The sequence below is a fragment of the Lissotriton helveticus genome, chromosome 3_1 (assembly GCF_964261635.1).
Source record: "Lissotriton helveticus chromosome 3_1, aLisHel1.1, whole genome shotgun sequence".
NCBI classification, from domain to species: domain Eukaryota; kingdom Metazoa; phylum Chordata; class Amphibia; order Caudata; family Salamandridae; genus Lissotriton; species Lissotriton helveticus.
In genome coordinates, this window is record NC_136061.1 from 590,960,318 (window position 1) to 590,985,165 (window position 24,848).

The 24,848-nt window shown below is 46.3% G+C and overlaps 1 protein-coding gene across 8 annotated transcripts in view; it reads right to left on the minus strand.

Annotated features, from left to right (window-relative positions):
- The window catches only part of KANSL1L (KAT8 regulatory NSL complex subunit 1 like), a 3,925,143-nt gene that overhangs the window by 657,561 nt on the left and 3,242,734 nt on the right, over positions 1–24,848 (minus strand). For all 8 annotated transcript variants that reach the window (XM_078680571.1, XM_078680572.1, XM_078680570.1 and 5 more), the window contains one exon: positions 2,178–2,361. In XM_078680571.1, coding sequence (XP_078536697.1) covers positions 2,178–2,361 — 184 coding nt within the window. The remainder of the gene's footprint in view (positions 1–2,177; positions 2,362–24,848) is intronic.

Consider the following 24,848-nt stretch of genomic DNA (forward strand, 5'->3'; position numbering starts at 1 on the left):
GGCGTTCCCAAATCTAAAATTGTACTATTGGGCCCCTATCAAGCAGATATGTCCTGTATTGCTGTGGGATCATTCCCAAGCACGAACGACAGAACTTCCTGCCCGTTCGAGATTTTAATTGGCCCAGAAGCTTGGGGTTGTTTGTGGCGGCAATTAGAATACGGATACTTTAAGAGAGTAAGGTTCAAGACTCTTATGGGGACCTATTGGGTTTTTACTGCTGTCCGCAAACTATTAGGGATCGGAAGACTGCATTACTATACTCCCATTAGAAACAATGAGAAGCTGCCGGATATATTTGGGGGACCTTACTTTGCAACTTGGTTTAAAGCAGGGATCAATAAATTGGGAGCTTTCTATTCCTCTGGCGGGGTTATGGTTTTTGAAGATCTTAAAATAAAATTTGGCCTCAGTCAAAATTAGTTTTTTAAATACTTATCTATTAGGAACTTTTTGCAACGTAAGGTAGGTGAGTCTGTGGGGTTTGTCAAATGTGAGCTTATGGAGAAATTATCTGAGCCTAATGTACCACGAATTGGGACTATTTACAGTATTCTTAATAGCTTGATGCCTGATGACCTGCGTAAGATTTCTGGGAAATGGAAGCTGAAATTAGGCATTATGGATAATGCTTTCCTGCCAGCTCTCCACTTTGCACAAAGCAATTAACTTTCGGCTAACTTGCAAGGCCAGTTTTATAAAACATATTTCTTTTTATTATACCCCAGGTAAAATTGAATAATGGGGTGTTGGTACCAAGTGCCCCCGCTGTTTTGAACATGGTGCAGATTCTGTACATATGTTTGCAACTTGTGTGAAGCTTGGTCCTTTATTGGAAGATATACATATATATTTTTTTAAGATTTTTTTATCCCAAGATGTTCTGCTAACACCTCCTACTAATTTATTGGGAGTACAAGATACTATAGAAACAAACAATGGAGGGGCCCTGATTTTTATTGCTATAGCTATACTCCGGCTATGTATCACCTCAGCATGGCTGGATCACAACCCCCCTTCTTTTCAACAGTGTTTTGCCTGATAACTCTCAATTTACAGTTTTGAAAAAGCATTATATGCCAAGAAGGGTATTCAGGCCAAACAAAAGGGAATGGTTATTTGGGAACCGCTGACTAAGTGGTTTCACCAACCGTCTTTACAATAAGGGAGGTGTAGAATCCTTGTAGTTAAACCAGGGGCTCAGTCATACAAAGCTATATGTACTGTATACTTGATAAAATTTATATTTATATTTGTATATAAATTTTTCCAACTGTGCGAGATCCAAAGATTGTCTCTTGCCCCTAAGCTGCTGCACTCGCACTTTGCAACTCGCACTTTACACAGGACTCTTTGTATATCGCTGTTTTTTTTTAGATTATCCTGGGATATCTTCTGTGCACTTTGTTATCTATGTAAAACGCCCTGAGGGAAGAGTATTATTGGTTTAAATTGTATTGTATACGAAGTTGGTTCTTGGCACTTAACACTTTAGGATTTGGGGGTTTTCATGCACTTCTCTCGGCAATTAGTTTTTTTCTCTCTAGTTTTATGCATTTAGCAGTGTATATAAGATGGAGTAATCTACACAAAAAGACTTAGTCCGGATTGTCGTTTAAAGTTGTTGATCTGTGTGCGGCCGGGGGGGTTTGGGTAGGTGGGTGGGCATGGGAAAAGATGCCAGTTTGTTGATTAATTGTACTCAGTTTTAAATGCATTACAAAATGACAATACAAAAAAAAATTATTCATGCAAACAATAAAAACCTTTACCCTTCATACCTTTATGATGTACGTAAATGTGTGCATGGGCATTGATGTCTGAGGGTATGTTTTTTACAACAGTAAAACCTACTAGCTTTTGTAAAGCTTGTTTTACTCCTCAATGCCAAGACCAGAAAGGAACAAAAAACCTTTTAAGGTATTAACATGGCATATTAAAGCTTAAAAGGTTGAGTAAGTCTGGTTGTCAAATTCCACCCCTGACAGACTATGGTGTGCTTTCCAAGTATCTTTGAAGTTTGCTAAAAACATAAAGAATTAGGTGTAACAGGAATGGCATGGGCTTGTCTACTAGGTTTTTGACAAAGAAGACAGTCAAATGCCTGGCCATGCCCTACTGATAACTACTGTAATATTTCAAATGTGAGACCAAGAAGAATAACAAGCAAGTCTCACCTTTTCTTCTTCTTCTTCTTCTGAATACTGAGGTACCCATGTATTCTCGCTTCCTGATGTTTCTAAGTAAAAGGTGTTGGGGATGACTTCAGAATCACAGTATACCAAGGAGCAGGAACTGTTGGGGTTCTCCTTTAACTGCTGATTGTGTCCTTGTACCCCATCTGGATATTTGCTTGAACACCTTGCCAAAAAAGTGATTGACATCAGCTGTATAACTGTTAACAGTTCATCACTCTGCACTTTTCCCCACATAGTTACAAAACACTTAAGTACAAGAATACTTAACCAAAGTGCAAATATCCTGCACACAAATGCAGAAGGCCAAGTTGCATTTAAAACATTAAGGGCCTAATTGCGATGTCGGTCGGACACCATTGTGAAATGGAACAGCCCGACCATAGGTCGGCGGTTCCATCCACTGTATTTGGATGGGACAGACTTATGGCAGTCAGAAACATACATATTTTAATTACTGCTTGTGCAGCGGGCAGAAAAGGGCTGGAGCAAAACCCACAATTAAACAAGCATTTGCAATGCAACAGGACTCGCATTTTCAAATCTTAGACCTATTGGTATTGTAAATGACAATGCCTTTTATTATTGCAGGTTTTTTAAATACATAAATAAAAGGCATTGGGCCATATGTAGGTAGCTAAATACCGGTCGGTAACGGCCGAAATTCGGTAAATTTGCCGTTACCGACCGGTATTTAGGCATTTGAGATGTAGGAGGCCAAATTTAAGGATTTGGTAAATATGAATCGGTAAATATCGATTCATCATTACTGAATCCAAAATGACCGAATCGGTATTTATCAAATTCATTTTTACCGAATCGGTAAATAAGAAACGGTAAAAATGAGAATGGAGATGTAGGTAACTTCTAAAATACCGAATTTCATGAAATTCGGTATTTAAGAGTCGGTAATTACCATGGATTGAAAGCAGGTGGTAACCAGGTGCACACCATAAAACAGGCCCCAAAATGCAACAGTGTGATCACAATGGCGGCCTTCTACGTGATACCAAGGTGGCTACGGCTACTGGCAGCATGAGAGAGGCACTGGAGACTGGAGGAGTAAGTCTACTGACAGAGGATCACACTCTTCCAACTTACAGAGGCAGAGATCCATGAAAGGTACAGGCTACACCCCCCACACCATCCTGGACTTGATAATGGACCTGCACCCACTCCTGGAACACCCAACACCAAGGGCGCACGCCATACCACCACATGTGCAGGTGCTCTGTAGCCTACACCTGCTTGCATCTGGCAGTTACCAGGGGGTGATAGCTGCGGCAGGTAGGGTGTCCCAGAGCTGCCTGTCCCATTTCTTCAGGAAGTTCCTGGAGGACATGATGCAGATAATGCATCATTATATTTACTTCCCTGATACACATGCGGAACTGCTGAAGACAGAGACTGACTTCTACCAAATGGTCCAGTTTCCACAAGTGATCGGCTGCATAGATGGCACACACATCCCAATCTGCCCATCTGCTGCCACAGAGTTCATCTACAGGAACAGAAAGTCCACACACTCAATAAATGTGCAGGTAATCTGTGATGCTGCCAACATAATCACAGACATCGTGGCCAAATTCCCAGGAAGCACCCATGACTCCTACATCTTCCAGAACAGTGGGATCTACACACTCCTGACAGCGGGGGAATTTGGAGAAGGATACCTTTTAGGTAAAAAACTGTAAAACACCCTAGTAGAAACTGCAGATGTAGGTGTTGTTGTGCATGTGACTCATGGCTCTCTCTTTCCCACATAGGTGATAGTGCATATGCCGTACGCTCGTTCATCCTAACACCCTACCTGAACCCATCAACCCCAAGTGAGAGACGATACAACATAGCACACAAATCTACTCGCTATGTTGTAGAGCGCACCTTTGGACTGTTAAAAAGCAGGTTCCACTGCCTCCACAAAAGTGGAGGCGCACGTCAGTACTCACCCCTCATCTGCTGTGAAATCATAGCAACTTGTGCAATGCTGCATAACCTTGCCACTAAGAAAGGAACAGCAGTAGAATTGACAGATATCGAGGATGACGATGATGAATGTGCACACCCTGAGCCTAATACAGCAGGAGTTGCACAAGCAACAGATGGGAGACAGAGACGGGCAGAGAATGATCACACGCAACTATTTCTAAGTAAGGAGACACTGCCAGTTGTAATAAGTACATGACGTAGTTTAATTATGTGGCACTACGCCAGTACACAAAAAAAGTCCCAAATGTGGCAGTTCAATTGTAGCCATCCATATGGAAGTCCTGGGTTACTTCACCCATTCCAGGTCAGGTAGTCTGGGCATCCTTAGTGTTTCCGGGCACTCCTACCGGGACTCGATGTCAATGGCTGGCTGTCCTCACTGGCAGTGTGGGCAGTGCCAGCCCCATGGAGCCTGCTGCTCCTCCGGGTGTCAGGAATTGGGGGGTTATGCTGCTCCTACTGGTGATCTCCTTGCTCTCCACCACATCCAGAGCAACAGTATTAGCTGACTGAGCAGTCAGCAGCACCTCCACTGCACTTGTCACCCTCACAGGGCCCCTGGAGACTTCACTGCTGCTGTGTGCCAGTCCCTCCTACATGTTCACGCAGCGCCTGCAAAGCAGGGAAGTGGCAGTGGCTAGGCAGTTGACTGCCCTTGTGTGTTGTTCTGCCCTCTGCCTCTCCTTCCGCCTTGTTGCCCTGTCCTCGTCCAACTTGCTGCATAAGAGCAGCACAGACTGGGACATGTCCCGCATGCCCGCAGCCATCTCCCTCATTCCCTCTGCCATAGAGCTGATGCCCTTATTAATGTTTTCAACATTGTCATTTAGGTGCCACATCTGCCTTTGGACAGACTGGATGGCCTTCCCCTGCATTCGCTGCACTTTCACCATACTGGCCTCCAGTCCGCAGAAGACACCAGGACCCTCGCCATGTCGTGATTGACTGCTGTCTCTGGCCCAGCGGCGTCTGCCACCTGTGTGGGCCCCCTCGGAGGTGGACTGCTGATTGGCATTGCTGTCCTGCACTGCCACGGTTGTACTGTCACCGCCCCAATGTGTCCCCTGCAGAAGACGCCATTTCCATTAGTGTATCCACAACATGCCTTTTGGTTTTCTGGACTGCAGGTGTTCTTGCAGCTGGTGACGCAATTAGTTCAGGTGAGGACAGTAGAGGTGAGCCAAAACGCTCTGGGGAGGCCTGCAGCTGTGGTGATGCTGGAGGATCTTGGGAGGCCTGCAGCTGTGGTGATGCTGGAGGGTCTTGGGAGGCCTGCAGGTGTGGTGACGCAGGAAGGTCTTGGGAGGCTGGCTGTGCTGTTGATGCAGCAGTTTCCTGGGTGGTTTGCCCTGCGCTTGTGCTCGCCTCCTGTGTGTCTTCCCTCCGTGTTTCACTCCCTGCCTTGTCCTTTGGACGCTTGCGAGATGTCTCGCCTGTGGACAGAAAATCTAACATTAGCTCTGTGTTCCTGCAGCCCTGCTAATACAATTACATTCTCATCACTGATACACTGTCGCTATTGCCTCAGCTTGCTCTTCACTGATGTGTGTCGCATGCCTTGTTCTTTGGTGTGCTGTCTGACATGGTATGTGTTTCAATGACTACATCTCCCATAATGCATTGCTGGTATGTTCCAAAACCTGTACTGGAGTGGGGTTGACACTACCACATTGGGGAAGGGAAAAGGGAAGGAGAAGGGGTGGGGGTGATTGCTGTGCATGCTTCTTACCTTTTCTGGCTGTAGCTCGGGCTGAGCTGTCTGCATACCCAATCCCAAAGACACTGTCTGGTTCGATGGTGGACTCCACCAGCTCCTCAAGCTCTGTCAGGGCAGGTGCCCTGTTCCTCCCTCCTCCTGTCAGTTTTGCCTCTTTGTGGAGCTCAGTCATCTTCCTCTTAGTCACGCCCTGAAGGTCATACCAACTAATTTTCAGTTTGTCAATGTCCCTTGGGGTCACTCCTACTGCATTGACCTTAGCCTCGATTGCCAGCCAGATTTTCCTCTTGGCAGATTCTGCAACCTGCAGGGACTGCTTCCCAAACAACTTGTGGTGCTCCTTTACAACCTCCTCCACAAGGATCTGCAGCTCCATTGTGCTGAATTTGAGCTTTCTCTTACTCTCTCCACCTTCCCTGTCAGTATCTTTGCTTGCCATTTTGCCGTTTTCAAGCAGAAAAAGTTTCCAAAGGGCTCAAGGACTCTGCTCTGCAGGCCTCTCCAGCAGCTTCAGATTGAGTGTACCTGCATGGGTGTGGCCATTTCCTGGTTGGGAGGAGGGGTGGTTGCACCGGATTGGCTGATTCCTTAATTGTTTCTGTTTTTGAATTTCTGATTCGATATTTACTGATTCGGTATTTACCGATCCGGTAATTTCCGAATCGGAAATTACCGATCGGTTTTGGATATTCGGTATTTCTTTACCAAATTTTTACCTACATCCCAAATACCGATTTCTGATTACCGATGCGGTAAAATTCGTAAAAAATCAGTATTTCGGAATCAGTATTTGGGATTTACCTGCATATAGCCCATTGTCATTTATAATGCCAATAGTTCAAAATCTTGCAAATTCGCAATTTAGCACGTTTGTATGCCTGCTATAGAGGTCCGATTGCAACTTGCAGGTTACAAGTTACATTTCCTGCAGAGAGGAGACACATGTTCGATTACCACGATAATTTAATGAGTTGATTAATACTGTCATATGATAAAAAAGTGCTTAGGTAGATTGTAATAAGAAAGAAATGTCAAGCTTATGTATATAAACTAAAGCTAACATTTAGTTAATTCTGAAGCAATTTTATGTTTAAAAAAAAAAAACGGAGGAATAAGGAAATAAGATGACGATCAAACAATGCAGTCAAATTGAGATACCAGAATCTGCAGCCTGGGTCTGCTGGCTCACAAGTCAGTAATGTCATTTTGATGACATAGATTGCACTCGTACCAGCAGAATCGTGCACTAACATTTAGACCAAGTACCGGTTCATGACGTCATATTTGTGTCCGTCAGTGCACATATTGGTGCAAAAAGGCCAGTGCACTTGATGTAAATCGGCTTTGTTCTGCCCTTTTGTATCATAGTAGACGTGGAACGTGATCTGAATTTTCAAATACCTTAAATACAGCCTCACGCAATGAGAGGTGTCGGTTTCAAAGTAATTATTAATGTCTCGAACATATTTCAAAAGATAAGCCAAAGGGTGGGAAAAGTAACGGCCTTGACATCATATCAAAACTGAAGCAAAGGCCGATTTATAGGTGTTAAAAGGAAAGAGCAGCAAGTAATAGCGCCTATGTTGAGGCCTGTATTCCAGGTGCATGCAGAGAATACATGGGTGCGCTGTATTAAGAAGTTTATGGAGGTGACTAGAGATGGTTCTGGGGGGCTCTGAATGGGCTCTGGAGCCTCTAGAAGTGTAACGTCAGAAGCCACATCTCCAGCCTGAACCCACAGAGCTACCTTAGGGTTAAGGGACTTGTGAAAGCCGAGCTATTTACACTCGGTGTTGCATGATTAAACCTCAGAATAAGAGCATCACCGAGGCACGGCTGTCACATGGGTCAGTCCTCATATTGATTCAGATGTTTCAGCATATACCATGGTGTTTAGTCGAATGCCCAGCAGTCGCAGTATGCAAAGCAGTGTAAAAGTACAAACGTCTGTCCCCGAAGTTGGATCCGTGGTCTCCCCTCTGCGTCTCGAAGTAAGGGTCGTGGTGAAGTAACTTTGACACGGTTACTCCATGGACACTAACTGGCCATTTCCACCAATCAAACCTTACCTTGCACCTGCGAGAGTTCACACACTATAAACTGACTCGATCACATGTAGCACACACTGCACACTGACTCACCTCTAAGGGCTATCCAAGGAAGTACTAATCAAACGCATAGCACTCAGTGAAAACGGACTTGCCTCTAAGCTCTACCTCTTGAAGTACTAATCACATATAGCACACATTGCAAACTGACACGCCTCTAAGCTCTATCTCAGGAAGTACCCTTTTCCCTATCACTCATCCGACCTTTGAAGTTCCAACTTTTAATAGCTTTCAAGTCCTAAGCTCTATGGACATAAATGGTTGACAGCCAAAGGTCTGGGGGCACAGTTTAACTAATAAAGGGGGAAAGCTTATTAACGAACCCTGCCGGGGTGCTACTGACACCAGAGTAACCATGGATGTGGCCCTGATTACTACCAACAACAGTAACCAAGAATTAGTGCCCTTCTCCAAACTGGGTGTGTCCTTAAGGATAGATTCAGGGACCAGTAAAAAAGTCCCTGAGAGGGCAATAGTCGACCCGATTTATAATTGTCCTATGTCTATTAGTGTTGTTATAGCTGAAGGCAGTCCGGACCTGAATGGTGATAGGTAACTGATAGTCAGACCGGTATGCTTAACAGCAGTGTTAAGAGTAGGATTACTATGGTGAGCTGGAATATTTCAGGGTGGGCCTCTAAGGAAAAGAATCCCGGGTGGATGGACTTAGTTAGGTCCTATGATATCCTTTGTTTACAGGAAACATGGTGCACCAGCAGTATTAGTGTTGATGGCTTTGTGTGTTACAGCTTAGAAGCAACAGTATCTAGGCATGGTAGAGCGAAGGGTGGTTTGCTCCTTCTGTTGTCTGTGGACCTACCACTTACAGTTGTTAAATATGTTATTTCTGTGGGTCAAGGAAAAGGATGGCTGTGAGGTGGTGCTAGTAAATTTTTATAGTAATGTTTTTAATAGTACCCGTCATCTAGTTATAGATGAATTGGAAAGGGCACTCGTGAAGCTGGTTTCTGAAGCAAAATGTTTTTCTAATTTCATTTGGTTAGGTGATTTTAATCTTTCCATTTGTCCTCTGTCACTTTCTAGGGCTTGTGGTATATTAGACAATAGTGATAATTACATAGCACACTTTCCGCATAATGCCTATGGTGACGCTATTAACAATCTCATGACAATTTATGATTTAGAGCTATTACAACATGGGAAGGATGAGGATGGCCAAATCATACCCACTTTTACTGGAAGGAATTTTAACTCCCTCATTGATCATGTTATGGTGTCCTCTTGTATTGTGCCAAGTATTTTTATTTCTGTTATCCAGGATCCATCACTCAGTGATCACAATCGAATTGTACTGGAAACTGAGATATGGATGCATTGTAGACAACTAGCGACCATAAGTTCATGTGACATTGAGCCTCACAGGCGAAATGGAACACGGATAAGATGGAAAGGGGAAAAATCAGCAACAGTTATGTGTATGATCGTCTCTAAATCCATGGATGAAATTGAATGGATCCTGAATGTGGGTAGTTCTCCTTCTGATATTATGGACCACTTTAGCATAATCTGTAAAACTATTGAGGATGTCTTTACTAGTAATATAGAACGGTTAACCCCTCTAAAGGAAAGGGCTGGTTTGATCATGCATTCACCTCCACCTTAAGTCAGTTGAAAGTCGCCCTGGGAGCGAAACCCCGGGATAAAATTTTGGTTGCCCACTTGAGATCTGCCTACAAACTGGCTCTGTCCATAAGGAAGAAGGAGTTACAACAAGAAGCATGGGATAATCTAACCCAGGCTGCAGAAACTTCTAATAATTGCCTATTCTGGGCTACTGTTAATTCCCCTTTTCTTTGTGATGATAAAGTACCTCATCTTGTATCCAATGTTGGTTGTGAGGCCTGGATTTCACATTTCTCAGCCATCTTTCAAGGTGCGGTTCCTACTAATACTGTTTTAAGTTCCTGGCCCATAGTCCCCTTAGATATTATTTTGGCTGAGGTGGAATACAGCATTAAATTGAGTAAGGGGGGTAAGGCGCAGGGTCCAGATGGTGTACCCATGGACGTATATAAAACAGTTCCACGGATGTGGGGACCCATATTAACACTGGCGTTGAATGCAGCTGTCACAACCCAGATTCCATCTACCTGGGGGGATTCCATCATCGTCCCAATTTACAAAAAAGGGGACAAGGCGACAGCAAGTAACTACCGCCCGATCAGTTTGTTAGACTCCTCAGTAAAAATTATGAGTCGAGTGCTGTTGTACAGGCTGGAAGAGTGGGCAGATGAAAAGGGGATTCTGGTTGACTCTCAATACGGTTTCAGAAGGGGTCGTGGTACAATAGATCAATGCCTGAACTTAGAATTAATTATCGGAAAGTATACCAGGGCTAAGCCTGGTACCTTATATCTTTGCTTTGCCGATCTGAGCAGTGCATTTGATCTGGTGGACTACTCCATTCTTTGGCCTGTCCTGTTGGAACTTGGCGCACCCGAGGCTATCATTTTCTTCCTAGCTAGATTATATGATAAAATGCAGACTTGTGTGCGCTTTGGGGTAGGGGGAGAGTGTACCCCTAACTTTGATGTTAAACGGGGTATTAGACAGGGCTGTGTCCAGCCCGTTTTTTGTTTACCTTATTTATTAATGCAGTCGATCGGGCCCTGAAAACAGTCCAAGCAGATGCCTCCCAGATCTGTGGTACAGGTGTCCCAGTTCTGCTTTATGCAGACGACGCTGTGCTCCTGTCCAGGACCCCGATAGGTCTACAGCGGCTGATGGACCACTTTTCTGATTTTATTAGAAAGCGGAGGTTGGTCATTAATAAAAGTAAAACTCATACCATGGTATGTGGTGCTAGAAACAGGAAAAACAATGTGCTTTTTATTGATGGGGTGAAAGTCCAGGATGTGGAAAAATTTTGCTACCTGGGTGTCATTTTCTCTCATAATGGTAGTTGGTCCCATGACTTACTGAACGTTAGGTCTAAAATGAAGAAAAGTTCCTATGGTATCTTTAAATTTGCATCAAAGCTTGGTGATAGAAGAGTTAATGACATGATGCAAATATATAAAGCGAAAAATGTTTCGATCGCATTATATGGGGCGGGGTTATGGGGCCATTCAAATGTTGACTGCCTGCAAAGGGAAGAAAATTGCTTTGTTAAAAAACTGCTTTGTGCCCCCGTCTCTGCCTCCACTGATTTAACCCATAGGGAAGTCGGAGTTACTTACTTAAGTGACCTGATTATGTTAAGACCATTGTTGCTATGGAGGGCCATTTGGACCATAGATGAGAGAGCTTTTAACCGGTCTGTCATTGAGGACTGCCTGAAATTGGACAATTTCCTTAAGATACCATGGCTCGGTTATATTGTGGATAGCTTTCAAAAGATATTTGGACTAAACATAGTTGCAGACCCCGGCTCTGTGGGAAACTACTCTAAGTTGGACTTGAAGAGTATTTGTTTGGCATACCGAGCTCAAAAACGTGAAGCTCTAACTGGGCGCCTTACATCGGTTATCTCGTACAATAAATACATGCAAAGTGACGGCTTTCAAATATACTTGAGTATGGTAACCAAACCAGCCCACAGGTTTGTTTTGACGAGGCTTAGGCTTGGGATAGCCCACGGGTTGGTGGCCTTTCCACAACTAAAGAGACAGCCGGTTGGACCATGCCCATGTGATGGCTACTCGAAACAGAGCACCCTGCACTTTTTACTAATTTGCACACTATTCATGAACTTGAGGATTGTTTATTTAAAACCACTTTTTAAAAAGTTTTCTATTTTTAATGTGGAAGATGCCATGAAAATGATTTATGAATTGAATTCTCCAGACAAATGCTTCTTTATTGCAATGTTTTTCTGTAAGTCCATTCAACTCAGGAAGAGCATGATTTTTTAAAACTCTGTATGTGTTTTTAACTTATGTGTTTTTGTATTGTTAACATTTTGCTTGTCTGCTTTTATGGTCATTACTTTTGAATGCACCGAATAAAGCTTCATGAACTGAACTGACTCGCCTCTAAGCTCTATCTCAGGAAGTACTAATCACAGGCATAGCACACACTGAAGACTGACTCGCCTCTAAGCTCTACCTCTCAAATTACTGATCACATGGATAGCACACACTGCAAACTGATGCGCCTCAAAGGTCTACCTCTCCAAGTACTAATCACATATAGCACACATTGCAAACTGACTCGCCTCTAAGCGCTATCTCAGGAAGTACTAATCACAGGCATAGCACACACTGAAGACTGACTCGACTCTAAGCTCTACCTCACGAAGTACTAATCACATGCATAGCACACACTGCAAACTGACTCACCTTTAAGCTCTACCTCTTCAAGTACTAATCACATACAGCACACACTGCAAACTGACGTGCCTCTAAGCTCTCATAGAAAACGAACCCCTTCTGACGGCGTGAGGAGCACTCTCCTTGATCTTAATTATATTTTACTCTACATGAAGAACTCTGAGATAGAAAATGGATTGAGTTCTCAGTAATATTTGAGGAACTAATATCGTCTGGAATTTGTTTACCTGACTTCATATTTGGACTGTATCTTTTGCCCTGAAGAAGTCATTTGGGTAATTGTACCCTCTGACGAAACACGTGTTGGCATTGGTCCTTGATGCATTGGCTACATTTCTATGTCAATTTGAAGGAGATTATGAAGAATTTTGTTGATATATGAAGAGAAAAGAAATGAAAATTAAAGGAACTTGATTTGATGAACTTTGAAAGAATAATTTTTGATTGTGGTTATCTTTTCTCTTGGGACAATCTAAGAATTTGTATCTATGTGCTCGGGGACAATTTATCTTTGTTAATTGAACTCCCTGGTCTCAGAGGAGTTCTCCCTTTTGGGGGCGCTGGTGGCCGTTTCCCCCTGTTCCCTTAAGCCGCTTTATTTTGAGAATATTACAGCAGTTGTTGTTGCGCAAGACTTACCCAGCCACTACTAGGTTTGTACTAATCACATACAGCACACACTGCAAACTGACGCACCTATAAGATCTTCCAGTGATTCAGATTCAGATCACTAGTTTTTCTTTTCAATTTTAAAAGCGCGAACATGACCCAAAGGTATAGGAGCGCTTTTCAAGAGCACCAATTGCATACAGATTTTTTTGGGCACGGGAAGCTTAAGTGATTTGCCCAGAATCAGAGAATGTTTGAGCCAACCCCGAAACTCGAACAGGTTTCCCACCGTCTGTTGTGTTCCGCTTGTGCCGCAACAGGCGTACTACGTAAAGGTCGTGTGACCTTAGTTTAATAAAAGGGTCCTGCACACACGTACATGAGTAGGGCTACGGCGGCGAGACCGGTAGTAACGCAAACTGGCTCTGTGTATTTGTTAAGGCCCCAAGCGTGTCCCCGATTGCCCCAAGTGTGTCCGTGCTTGCCCTGGTCCTGGGCCAGTACACAACACAACAACTGCCGATGAGGGGGGGCATGCCCTCGCTGTGTGTAGAGCTGTGGTGTGGCGGCCGCTAGCACTCCCATCGTCTTGCGGCGCTCATGACCCAGCCCGCTGCGCCCTTTGATAGCGGAGGCTCAGTTGGGGCACCCGGAGACTGGGGGGTGTGCTGTGGAGGCCCTGCTGCAACATCGCGGGCCAGCAAGATGAGACGTGCGATGGCACCCCGCCCCCACTGCCTGCCACCTGCAAGGTCTCAGCCTGCAAGCCACGTGGCGCCACACCCCTGGAGGCGTGCAAGCTCCCATTGCTGGCCTCTGCATGCTGCGAGGCTGGAGGAGACCCTACTGCCCAGGCCCCCCTGCCCAGGCCCAAACAAGAGTGATGGAGTGCCCTGCTGGGGTCAGAGGCCCACACTACAGCACATGGGGGGAAGAAGAGGAAGGCCTACATCACAGGCCCGGTGGAGTACAGTGTCCGAGTGGAGGAACTCACCACAGAGGAAACATCCACCCTGCTCCTTCAAGAGGTGTAAAGGCCTCAACCACAAGCCAGCCAGGGAACTGGGAGTCCCGACAGCCTGGAAAGTCAATAAGCACTGACACAGACAACACAGTCAACAAGCACTGGTACAGACAAAACAAAAATCCACCAGTCAGTACAACGCAGGAGGTAGAAAGGACAGTCATTCTACATACACCGCAGGGAACAATCATCTCCAAGCCTTGAATGGTTGATACCCTGGTGCGGCGGTGATCAGGGAGAGTCAGCGGGATTGCGGGGGAGCCTCCAGAGATGGCAGACACACCAGTCAAGGTGCCAATCATGTCCACGATACCCCCAAAAGAGCCCTTTATAGTGGAGGGGTCGCCCTCATCACTTGTATCCATAATATCGCCAAGACTCCGGTAGAGGTTACGCCTAAGAATCACCACACACTGATAAATGCCCTCAATGAACATTTCGAGCCGATGGCCAACCAAGACTATGAAAGGTTCATATCCAGGCAGGTGCAGCAACTACCCAAAGAATCGCTGGATACCTATCACGCCCGTCTCAAGAACCTGGCATCCACGTGTGGGTTCGCAGATGTAACGGAGGAGATCAGGGGACAAGTGATTCAGGGCTACGCGTCTGCCAAGCTCCGTGAGCGGATACTGGAAGAGTCTGGAAATTTCTCGCCGACATGCTGACCATGGGGTGCACCAAGGAATTGTCAGAAGCACGGGCCGCGCACATGGAAGCGGCCCTTCAGGCGCCTGTAAAGGCCGAACCGGTAAATGCAGTGACGACAAAACACCAGACGAGGTGGGTCAAGAAGGGACTCGGAACATCAACCTCACGACAACCGAAAACCTGTGGATACTGCGGAGGGCCACCCCATCAGTCGGCTGAGTGTCCCGCAAAAGGCAAGAGATGCTCGGGGTGCGGACGATTTAACCACTTTGAGAAAGTCTGCAGGTCCAAGAAGTACTGCAAGCCCAGGCAAGTGGTCAATGCCTTGCAAGAAGGAGACAGAGGGCAAAGCGACATGGACGATGACGAGGTGGAAGAGCGGGTGGTGCACAAAGTACACATGATCAGCACGACAACCCAGAAGGCGCTACGCCTACCCCAGTGCAGCGTCCACGTGGGCTCCCAAGATGTCATGGCAGTAGTTGACATGGGCGCCACCATCAACATCATGGCCTCTGTCCTCCACCAAACCATGGACCCAACACCCGTGCTTTACCCATCAGCAATCACCGTGTTCGCCTATGGTCAAGACACACCCCTGAAGATACAAGGCAAGTTCAGAACGTCCATATCACATGGTGCCCAGTCCATAACCACCAACGTCTTTGTCACCGAAGACGGACAAGGAATGCTGATAGGGTGCCGAGCCGCTGAAGATCTAGGTGTGGTGACGTTTGCCTTCGGGGTACACCAGGAGTCTATCCAGCACCTTCTAACAGAATTCTCAGAAGTCTTCAAAGGAATCGGGAAGTTTAGGGCCAAAGAGGTCCATCTCCAAATTGACCCAACAGTCCAGCCGGTGGCATTGCGGCATCGGCGAAAAGCTTTCCACCTGCGCCCCCTGGTAGAGGAAGAGCTCAAGAAGCTGGAGGCCACTGGCATAATCGAGAAAGCGACTGGTCCCACTCCCTGGGTCTCTCCAATTGTGGTCACCCAGAAGCCTAAACAGCCTGGCGCGGTGAGGATCTGTGTGGACATGCGGCTGTCCAACGCCGCCATCAAGAGGGAGCACCACATCACTCCCACCATAGATGACCTCATCGGGGAGATGGCTGGAGCTTGCTGGTTCTCCAAGTTAGATCTACGGTCCGGCTACCACCAGCTGGTGCTAGATGAGGCATCCCGCAACATCACAACCTTCTCAACTCATGTGGGGCTCCGGAGATATACCAGGCTGAGCTTCGGGGTATCCAGTGCGGCTGAAGTCTTTCAGAATATCATACAGGAACTCATCACAGACATCCCTGGCGTGATTAACGTTAGCGACGACATCATAATACACGCAAAGACCATCCCGGAGCATAACAATCGCCTAACTCAAGTGCTTCGGCACCTGCGAGATGCAAGACTCACCCTTCACCAGGAGAAATGTGAATTCTTAAAATGGAAGTTATAGTTCTTCGGATAAACGTTCTCCACAGACGGAGTCAACCCTGACCCTGAAAAGGTGAGAGACATCAAAGATGCTGTCGCCCCCACCAATGTCACCGAAGTCCGGAGCTTCCTTGGTATGGTGAACTACTGTGGGAGGTTCATCCGAGATCTTGCCAACCTGACCCTACCATTGAGGGAGCTCACCAAAGATTCCAACCCCTGGAAATGGGGCCCGGAGCAAGCCAAAGCCTTCATGGAGATTAAAGAGGCACTGTCAGAGGCCACCACGCTTGCCTTCTTCGATCCAAGAAAGCTGACATTGGTGGCAGTGGATGCTGGTCCCATGGGATGCTGCAAAGACGACATCAGGATGAGGATTGGGCCCTTGTGGCGTTTGCCAGCCGGTCCCTCACTGAGACAGAGCAGAAATACTCCCAAATCGAGAAGGAGGCCATTGCCATCCATTTGGGGTGCCGTCTTCACCTATACGTCTATGATAAGCCCTTTGTGGTAGCGACTGATCACAAGCCACTTGTCGCTCTATTCTCGGGGACCTCCACAAAGCCACCGCCTCGGATCGAGAAATGGATGTTGCAACTCCAAAATTACAATTGCAAAGTAGAATACCAGCCTGGCTCTCGGAAGCCTGCCGATTACCTGTCGCGACAGCTACAATCGAGGAGATGGAAGACGCATCACCGCTCGTTCATGCCCCCTGCCCATATTCATGGAGAGTCTGAAAGAAGCCACGAGTAAAGACGACTGCCTACAACGGGCCAAGGCGGCTCTGCAGAGTGGCAACTGGCACAAGGAAAAAGAAGAAGGGAAGATCATAACCATCGAGGCGCAGCATATCATGGACAGCTTATACCACGTCAGAGACGAGCTCACTGAAGATGCCACGGGATGCCTGCTAAGAGGACATCAGCTGGTGATCCCCACGTCATTAACCGCTTAAGTTGTTCAGCTCGCTCACGTTGGGCATCAAGGCATGGTTAAGACCAAGTCACAACTCAGAATTAAGGTGTGGTTCCCACTAATGGACGAACTTGTGGAGGCCACTGTCCAATAATGCGCTGCCTGCCAAGTGACGGGGAAACATCCTGACCGGCTCCGATTATTATGGAATCAAGGCAGAAATCGCCGTAATCCTGTGTCAGTCTAGACTTTGGCAGCCTTCCTGATTGCCGTCACACGTTTGTGGCCATTGATGATCACTCCAAATACCCAGAGGTGGAAATCATATCAGCACCGAGTGCCACGGAAGTGATCCCTAAACTTGAAAAGATCATGGCCGCTCATGGTCTTATACGTGAGCTGAGCACTGACAATGGACCTCCATTCCAAGGGCAAGAACTAGACACCGATCTGAGCGCTCTTGGCATTCATCATTGCAGAATTACACCCAGATGGCTACAAGTGAACGGCGAAGTGGAGAGATTCATGCAAACATTGAATAAGGTGATTCGAATCGCCCACGACAAGGGACAGTCCGTAGAATTAGCCATCTTCACTTTTCTGAGAAGCTACGGTTAAACACCCCACACCACGATGGGCATAGCCCCAGCACATCTTATTATGGGCCGAGTGGTCACAGACTCGATACCTCACCACCCCCAGTGGTGGCCGGAGACACCCGATGATAGTCAAATCGACGCCAGACGCAACAGGGTGCATACCCAAGTCAGTTATCGGCGGAGGGCCAAAACTCCCCAGCTCACAGTGTTGCTCAATAATCGCATTATCAGCGGCAAGTTTCGGCTGCCATATGAAAAGGACCCGTGGACTCTGGTCAGCGTTAAAGGAACCCTGGTTATTGCCACTCGAGGAAGAGAAACTGTGACCTGCAATGTGTCCCATTTCAAGAAGTATCAGTCCGAGAGGTCTGTGTCCACACCGAACAGGTTTGAGAGTGGCCATAACACCATGTCAACGGAAGATGTCAACTCAAGCGGCTCGATGGACATGCTTTCCCCAGTTGATGGTCGGGGGTCACCTGACCTGTATCGACTCAGTGTGAGGGAGAAGTGGGTGAAGAGCTGGAGAGTAGTTGCAGCCACCCAGAACCCAGGCCAGACAAAACCACACCTGACGCCGGAGTCATGGAGAACCAGAGCCGGGGCCTGTTGCAACACCGACTGCTGGGAAACCCAGCACCCTCCTGCCGACTGATGGACCAGTTCACGTAAGACTGTTCTTAAATGTGCCCTTCGAACATTGTTTTAAGTTAAAATAGATAACCTAGGAGTTTAGCAGAAGAGCTACCTGCTAATGTTGCTATGATGTTTGTTGGGGAGGAATGTTGTGTTCCATCTGTGCCGCAACAGGCATACTACGTAAAGGTCATGTGACCTTAGTTTAATAAAAGGGTCCTGCACGCATGTACGCGAGTAGGGCTACGGCGGCGAGACCAGTAGTAATGCAAGCTGGCTCCGTGTATTTATTTAAGGCCCCAAGCTTGTACCCGATTGCCCCCAAGTGTGTCGGTGCTTGCCCTGGTCCTGGGCCGGCACACGACACAACACTGTCAAGGTCTGCCCCTCTTGCCGTTTAACAGCCAGCTCTCGTTTTGTAGTCAAATTGATGCAGGAAAAGCGAAAACAGAGGCATCAAGGACAAATGAACTGCTAATAAGGAAAAGTCCAATGTGTGATTGGTGCAGCAAATTTTAGGTTTGCCTGGAGGCATCTTGAACAGGCTTATTTTCGTGCCGTGCATTGCATTCTGGTACATGCAGTTGTATAGATTCACCCAGAACATAAAAATTCACTGAAAAAAACTAAAGAACAGAGCAAAGTGAAATAATTGCTGATGTGCCCGATAGTTTTTGAATCTCCACCTGTCCGTAAATTGCACAAACGAGCCCGTAATTTCAGCCTGAAGTCCATTATTGACATGATAGCTGATAGCAATTTGTCAGTAGTTAGACACTTTCTATTTACTGCTTTTTTTTTGCAGATTTATAAAGAGCGAACTCGACGCAAAGGTATTGGAGCGCTTTATATGAGCACCGGTTACGTCACACAATCTGCAGTGAAGACCTCCATACATTGAAAGGGTGGGGGCATGCTGTGCGCAGGGCCTTGTCACCACTTTGCTATAAATACCATATCTGCTGCGTGGAACAGTGCTTCTCCTTTTGGCCCGGTGTCTTTTCTGCTGTCAGTAGGGGAGCGGCTTCCTCATGTTCCTTGGTATGAGGGGGACAGGTGGGGCCTGAAATGGCAGCGCAAGCAGCAGCGGCCAAAGGCCTTTCTCCTGAGGGGCGGGAGAAGGAGGCAAATCAAGTTGCAGAGAAAGCGGCTGTCTGCCATAAACATCAAGCGTGGCATGCCACTGCATAATAACGTTTAATTTAGTGAGCTGCGCTATCAGAGAGGTGAAGCAGGGTGTTGTATAAATAGTAAAGTAACAAGGAAGTAGTCCCTAAATGAATAGTTAAGACCGAGCAGCAGGACTAAACTGTAGTTGGTCAATGATGCTTCCGGCAAAACGCAAGTGAGGTATCTTACCACCAGCCAAATAATCAGCTAGATGAGAAGAGCAATGCCAGATGTAACCGATGGTAAGTGACAAAATAAATAGAAACATAATGGGTGGAGTTTCACTACTAATACTAATTACTTGATGCCTCGGAGAGGCCGCACATGCGCTGCCCTATGCAGACCTAAAAATGGATGTTTACAAATATCCCTGCACCGTGTGTCAGGCACTGATATTTAGGGAGACACAATAGGTCCCCCCAGGTCCCATAGCAGAGGGCCAGGGGTGAAGTGGGCCCTGATAAGGGCCCCCAAAGCCCTTTTATGGCGGTCTGCCCACCATGAAAAGGCAGGTGGAAAGTGACTTTGGGGGCCCCTAGCAGGACTCCCTTCCCCTCTGGCCCTCAGCTGTGGGACCTGGGGGCAACTATGGTACCCCCTAAACATACCTGTACCTTGTGGCAGGCACCACATGGTGCCTGCCACAAGGTGCGGGGACGTTTGTAAGCATCCATTTTTTAATTGTAGCTTGTGGTCCAGGCCTTCTCCGCCCGCCACACAAGCTGAAATTGAAAAATGGATGTTTCCGGTTGCATCCAAATACAGCAGGTGGAACCGCCGACCTATGGTTGGGCAGTTCCATTGCGCAATGTTGTCGGTCGGAGGCTCATCCAACTGACATTGTAATTAAGCTCATCGTAATCCCGACGGCGGAGCCGAGAATGGCTCCGTAGTCATTATGGGATTATCATTCCGCCCGAAGCCCCAATGGGTAGCGGAGTGGAATCCTCCCCAAGGTTTCCCTCCGACCGCTAATATTGTAATACGGCGGTCGGCGGGAAACATTGATGTTGGTCAGAAAGCCTCCGACTAGCTGTCGGATGGCTTTCAGACCGACATCGTAATCAGGCACTAAAAGTGGTGATGATGTTTACAGACTCTCATCTGCCTTGAGCAGTTCTTTGTGACAGCAAAGGGCTTCTCTGGTCCCAACAGACTCGCCCTACACTTGGGGAGTTCATCCCCCATCGCATCTTGTGCGAGGAAGTGTACCTGCACCCTATCCTCTGAGGGGGCGTGGCCAGCCTCACCGGCACTAAAGCTCACTCTGCAGCTTTCCTGTGGGGGCCTTCTAGGTGGCAGCAAAGGGCTTCTTTGGCCCCAACAGACTTGTCATACAATTGGTGACTCCATCCCCCACCACATCTCACGACAGGAGGTACGCCTGCACTGTATCCTCTGAGGGGGCATGGCCAGGCTCACTGGTACTAAAGCTCGCTCTGCAGCTTTGTTGTGGGGGCCTTCTTGGTGGCAGCAAAGGGCTTCCCTGGCCCCAACAAACTCACCATTCACTTGGGGACTTCATCTCCCACCGCATCTTGCGTCAGGAGGCTCACCTGCACTGTATCCTCTGAGGGGGAATGGCCAGCCTCACCGGGCCTAAAGCTCGCTCTGCAGCTAAGCTGTGGGGGCCTTCTTGGTGGCAACAAAGAGCTTCTCTGGCCCCAAAGGACTTTCACACACTTGGGGACTCCATCCCCCAACGTATCTCGTGCCAGGAGGTACACCTGCATTGTATCCTCTGAGCGGTTGTGAACACCCCACCCCCAGCACTAAAGCACGCACTGAAGATCAGCAGTGCAGCAGTTGCCTGGGCATAGGCGGGCTGTTTGCACACGTTTGCAGTTGGGTGAGGCTGGGGTTGGGCCACCCTTCTAATGTCGACATTCTGAAATCAGATGAGGAACGATGTGAAAAAAAGAAATGCACTATGGGCCTTTGTTGACCACCCCTCCCTCCAAATCCAAATCCAAACCTACATCTATTGATCGAATGCTGCAAAGGACAATTGGGGTTCTGGCTACAGAAATTGATCTGGCAGAAAGGAGGCTATCACTGAGCGCAGGAGTGCCCTTCGGAGGGCCACTGTTATTTTGTTCCTGTTCAACTAAATAAGCAGATGACACCAACGTTGAAGAAGTGGGACCAAGGGTGATAACTGAGACTATAGCTACATTAACTAATGCTTCAAATGATTCGTCTAACTCATAGGTCAGTTGCACTGACCCTCAACATTTAGCGGAAAAAAGGGAGAAGGGTCGCTCATGATAAACGAACAAAGAAACTAACATGGGCTGCTTCTTCATCCAATATCCTTGCTCCCGGTCGGCTGCAAATTGCCAATATCAGTCCTAATAATAATGGCTTTGATCTACAACCTAGTTGGCTGATTTAACTGGTAGCTGAGGGAGGTGATATGGTTAAAGCAATTATGAATGTAGAATTGTCACCAATTTTGGCATGCCTTTTAAACCATAGAACAAGCACAAACAATTATTTGAAACCTAATATTATAGGGCCATAGAACCAGTGAAGATGATGCTTTATGTAACTCTAACAAGTCCACCACAAGTTCCGACAGGAGGAGCATCTGTAAGGGTACCATTCCTACCACCTCTCCATTGACAACTATCAAAAATCAAGTGTCTTCTAGTCAGCTCACGACTGAGAAACAGTGGCTGGCTGAAACGTGGCGGAAGCGAAGCAGCAATGACCTATTGCAAAAAACACTTGTTGGAAGCCAACGGTCATCGATTTATTGAAACAAGTCTCTCAGCACACGCAATAGTGTTTTAATACAAATGAGTTATCCAGTTGTCCTTATATTCTCCAATTCTTTATTTAATTGAGTTTTGATTCCTCTGCCAGCCAACACGTGTTTCATCAGTGGGTGAGTCACCCTACAACTTCCTCAGTGCTGTAATACACAGTTGCACTCTGAAGTCAGTAGAATATACCCCTAATTTTAAAAGAGAAGCAGCAGTGTCAAATAAATCCGAATACGAAAATAGGTGTGTCTTCACCTATAAAAGCCTGTGACCCAAGTCTGGGCCAAACGTTCCGTGACCTTTGTCTCGTTGGGTGTCCTGTCCTACGCTCTCAGAACTCTATTAAAATTAGAGACATATTCTACTGACTTCAGAGTGCAACTGTGGATTAAAACCCCGAGGAAGTTGTAGGGTGACATGATTTGTATCTGAGATTTGGTCTAGGCTGCATGCCACTAAGGACCTTTGGTGACAAGAATAGAGATTAAGTTTCAAATAAGTGCCCAGTATGTGGTCTAGTCTACACTGCATATTATTACCCTCGTAAGTGCTGGATACGCCCAATTTGTTTAAACTTAAACAATATACATTATTTGATTGCATAGAATTCTAAAAAGAGATACCTCAGGCCCAATTGTCTTTGCAATAAGCTGTTTTCTGCTGAATTTTGGTTAAAGGCTCAAAGATTATGCCTTGTGACATGCATGCCTCTGTAATCTTAATATTAGACTGTGACCTAGTCATATTGTCTTACATAGATTCTAATTGCTGGATAGATATATATTTAATAACATATAATATGAATTCATATGCAGTCTTATGCTTCTATTTTAAATACAAATGTCTTTAACATTTGAAGTTTTTAGATATTTATAAATTATTCAGGGATTACAGTTTTGTGGAGTTTTAACTTTGTATGTTTTATTTAGATTTGTTTATTTTTTTATCTGCCTTTGTTAGATTTTATCTCTCATTACCTCATCATATTTTCAAGCTGTTGTATACCAAAGTCAAATATAAACTTGTGTGCTTTGTTTTTTTTTTAAACTGAATAAAGTTTCTATTGATGATTAATTAAAGTTATATAAAGTAGATGAGTTGGATGAAGCTCACATGTCAAAAACATGTCTTCAGAACTCAGTAATTCAATTAGGTTGAATTCACTTAGGGACTGTAGTCTGAGGGTGAGGGTTAATTTATTTCACTTCTCCTTACTGAGGGATCATACTGGGGGCGTGTTGACTCCTGTCGCCGCGGCCACTTTTCAGCTCTCCCACCGAGTCTCCGGTCTGCCACGACTTATCCGATAGTGCAGAGAGACACATCCCACTCTCCGCCCCCAGGACAACTTCTGCATCAGGCCAGCAATATAACTCTGATGCTGTGCCGGATGCATGCAGCGGGCGCGCCGCTGGTGCTGTTAAGGCAAGCCTGTCTACGCCTGTCCGCGCCCGAACGGGGCCAGGGGCCAGGAACGCTGATCCTTTAACGGCAGGCAGGTACACCTACTCTTGGCAGCAACTCCTAGGGATCAGGCTCTCAACACTCCCTCCATGGGATCCCACCAAGTTTCCTGGGCCCAGTGGAGATTGTCAGCAATGTGGATTCAAGACACTCGCTTTTAAGGGTAAGCATTCAAGGCCCTTCATTTACCAAGATTCCGTTTAGCGTCTCTGACTGATCAACGCCCGATCAATCCCTAGACATGCCATTGATATCAGGAACCTATTAGAAGAAGACTCCATTGATGTATTTTTTATTTTTGAAACTTGGCTCAAGGGTAGCTCGGGACTGGATATTAACCTGGCACTCCCCCCAGGATACCACATCCATAGATTAGATAGAGGTAAAAAACCGTGGGGTGGAATTGCTATTATTCTAAAAACCACCTTCAGCTGCCCCTCATCCCCACTCACTCAGCCAGACTGCGAAAGTGTGCAATTTCTCATCAATCTCTCGCCCTCCTGTACCTACGCCTGCAATCTTGTTTACAGATGGCCAGGCCCCTGCTCTACGTTCCTAGATGCTCGGCCTGACATTTTAGCTTCCTTATCACTAGTAAAAAACTCCATTACTCTGCTAGGCAATTTCAATCTTCACTTTGAATTACTAAATGCCCCTTTTGTTAAAGAACTTTGAGATGACTTGGAGGCACTTCAACTGACCCAACTGGTTTCTGCTCCTACTCACGAAAAAGGACATAGCCTGGACCTTATTTTCTCATATGCTTCCCTAGTCAAGGTGTCAGATGTCATTCCCGTTCCATGGTCCGACCACTGGCTCATCCAATTTAGGTTATCCAAACCGGCTAGACAGATTAAAGGCAAGGTCAAGTCCACCATAACTAGGAATTGGTCACGGATCGACGCAGATCTCTGGTCAAATTCCCTGAAACTCTCTTTGCCCAATCTAGACCTCGGGCCTGAAGAAGACTTCAAACAATGGGAAAACTGGATCTGCCAGTCTGTGGAGACCTGTGTCCCACTGAAAAAAAAGCCAAAACAACTACACCAGACCAGGAAAGCTCCATGGTACAATGTTCATTAGCTTTCAATGAAGAAGCAATGTAAGAGATCAGAAAGAGACTAGAGAAAAGACTTCGACCCTGATAAAACAATTAATTATAAAGCCTTGATCAGATGCTACCATAAAGAACTAAAACTGGCACAAGCTACATTTTACGAGAAGGAAATAAACCAGGCTCTTAACTCCCCTAAGGCGCTCTTTAGAGTAGTAAA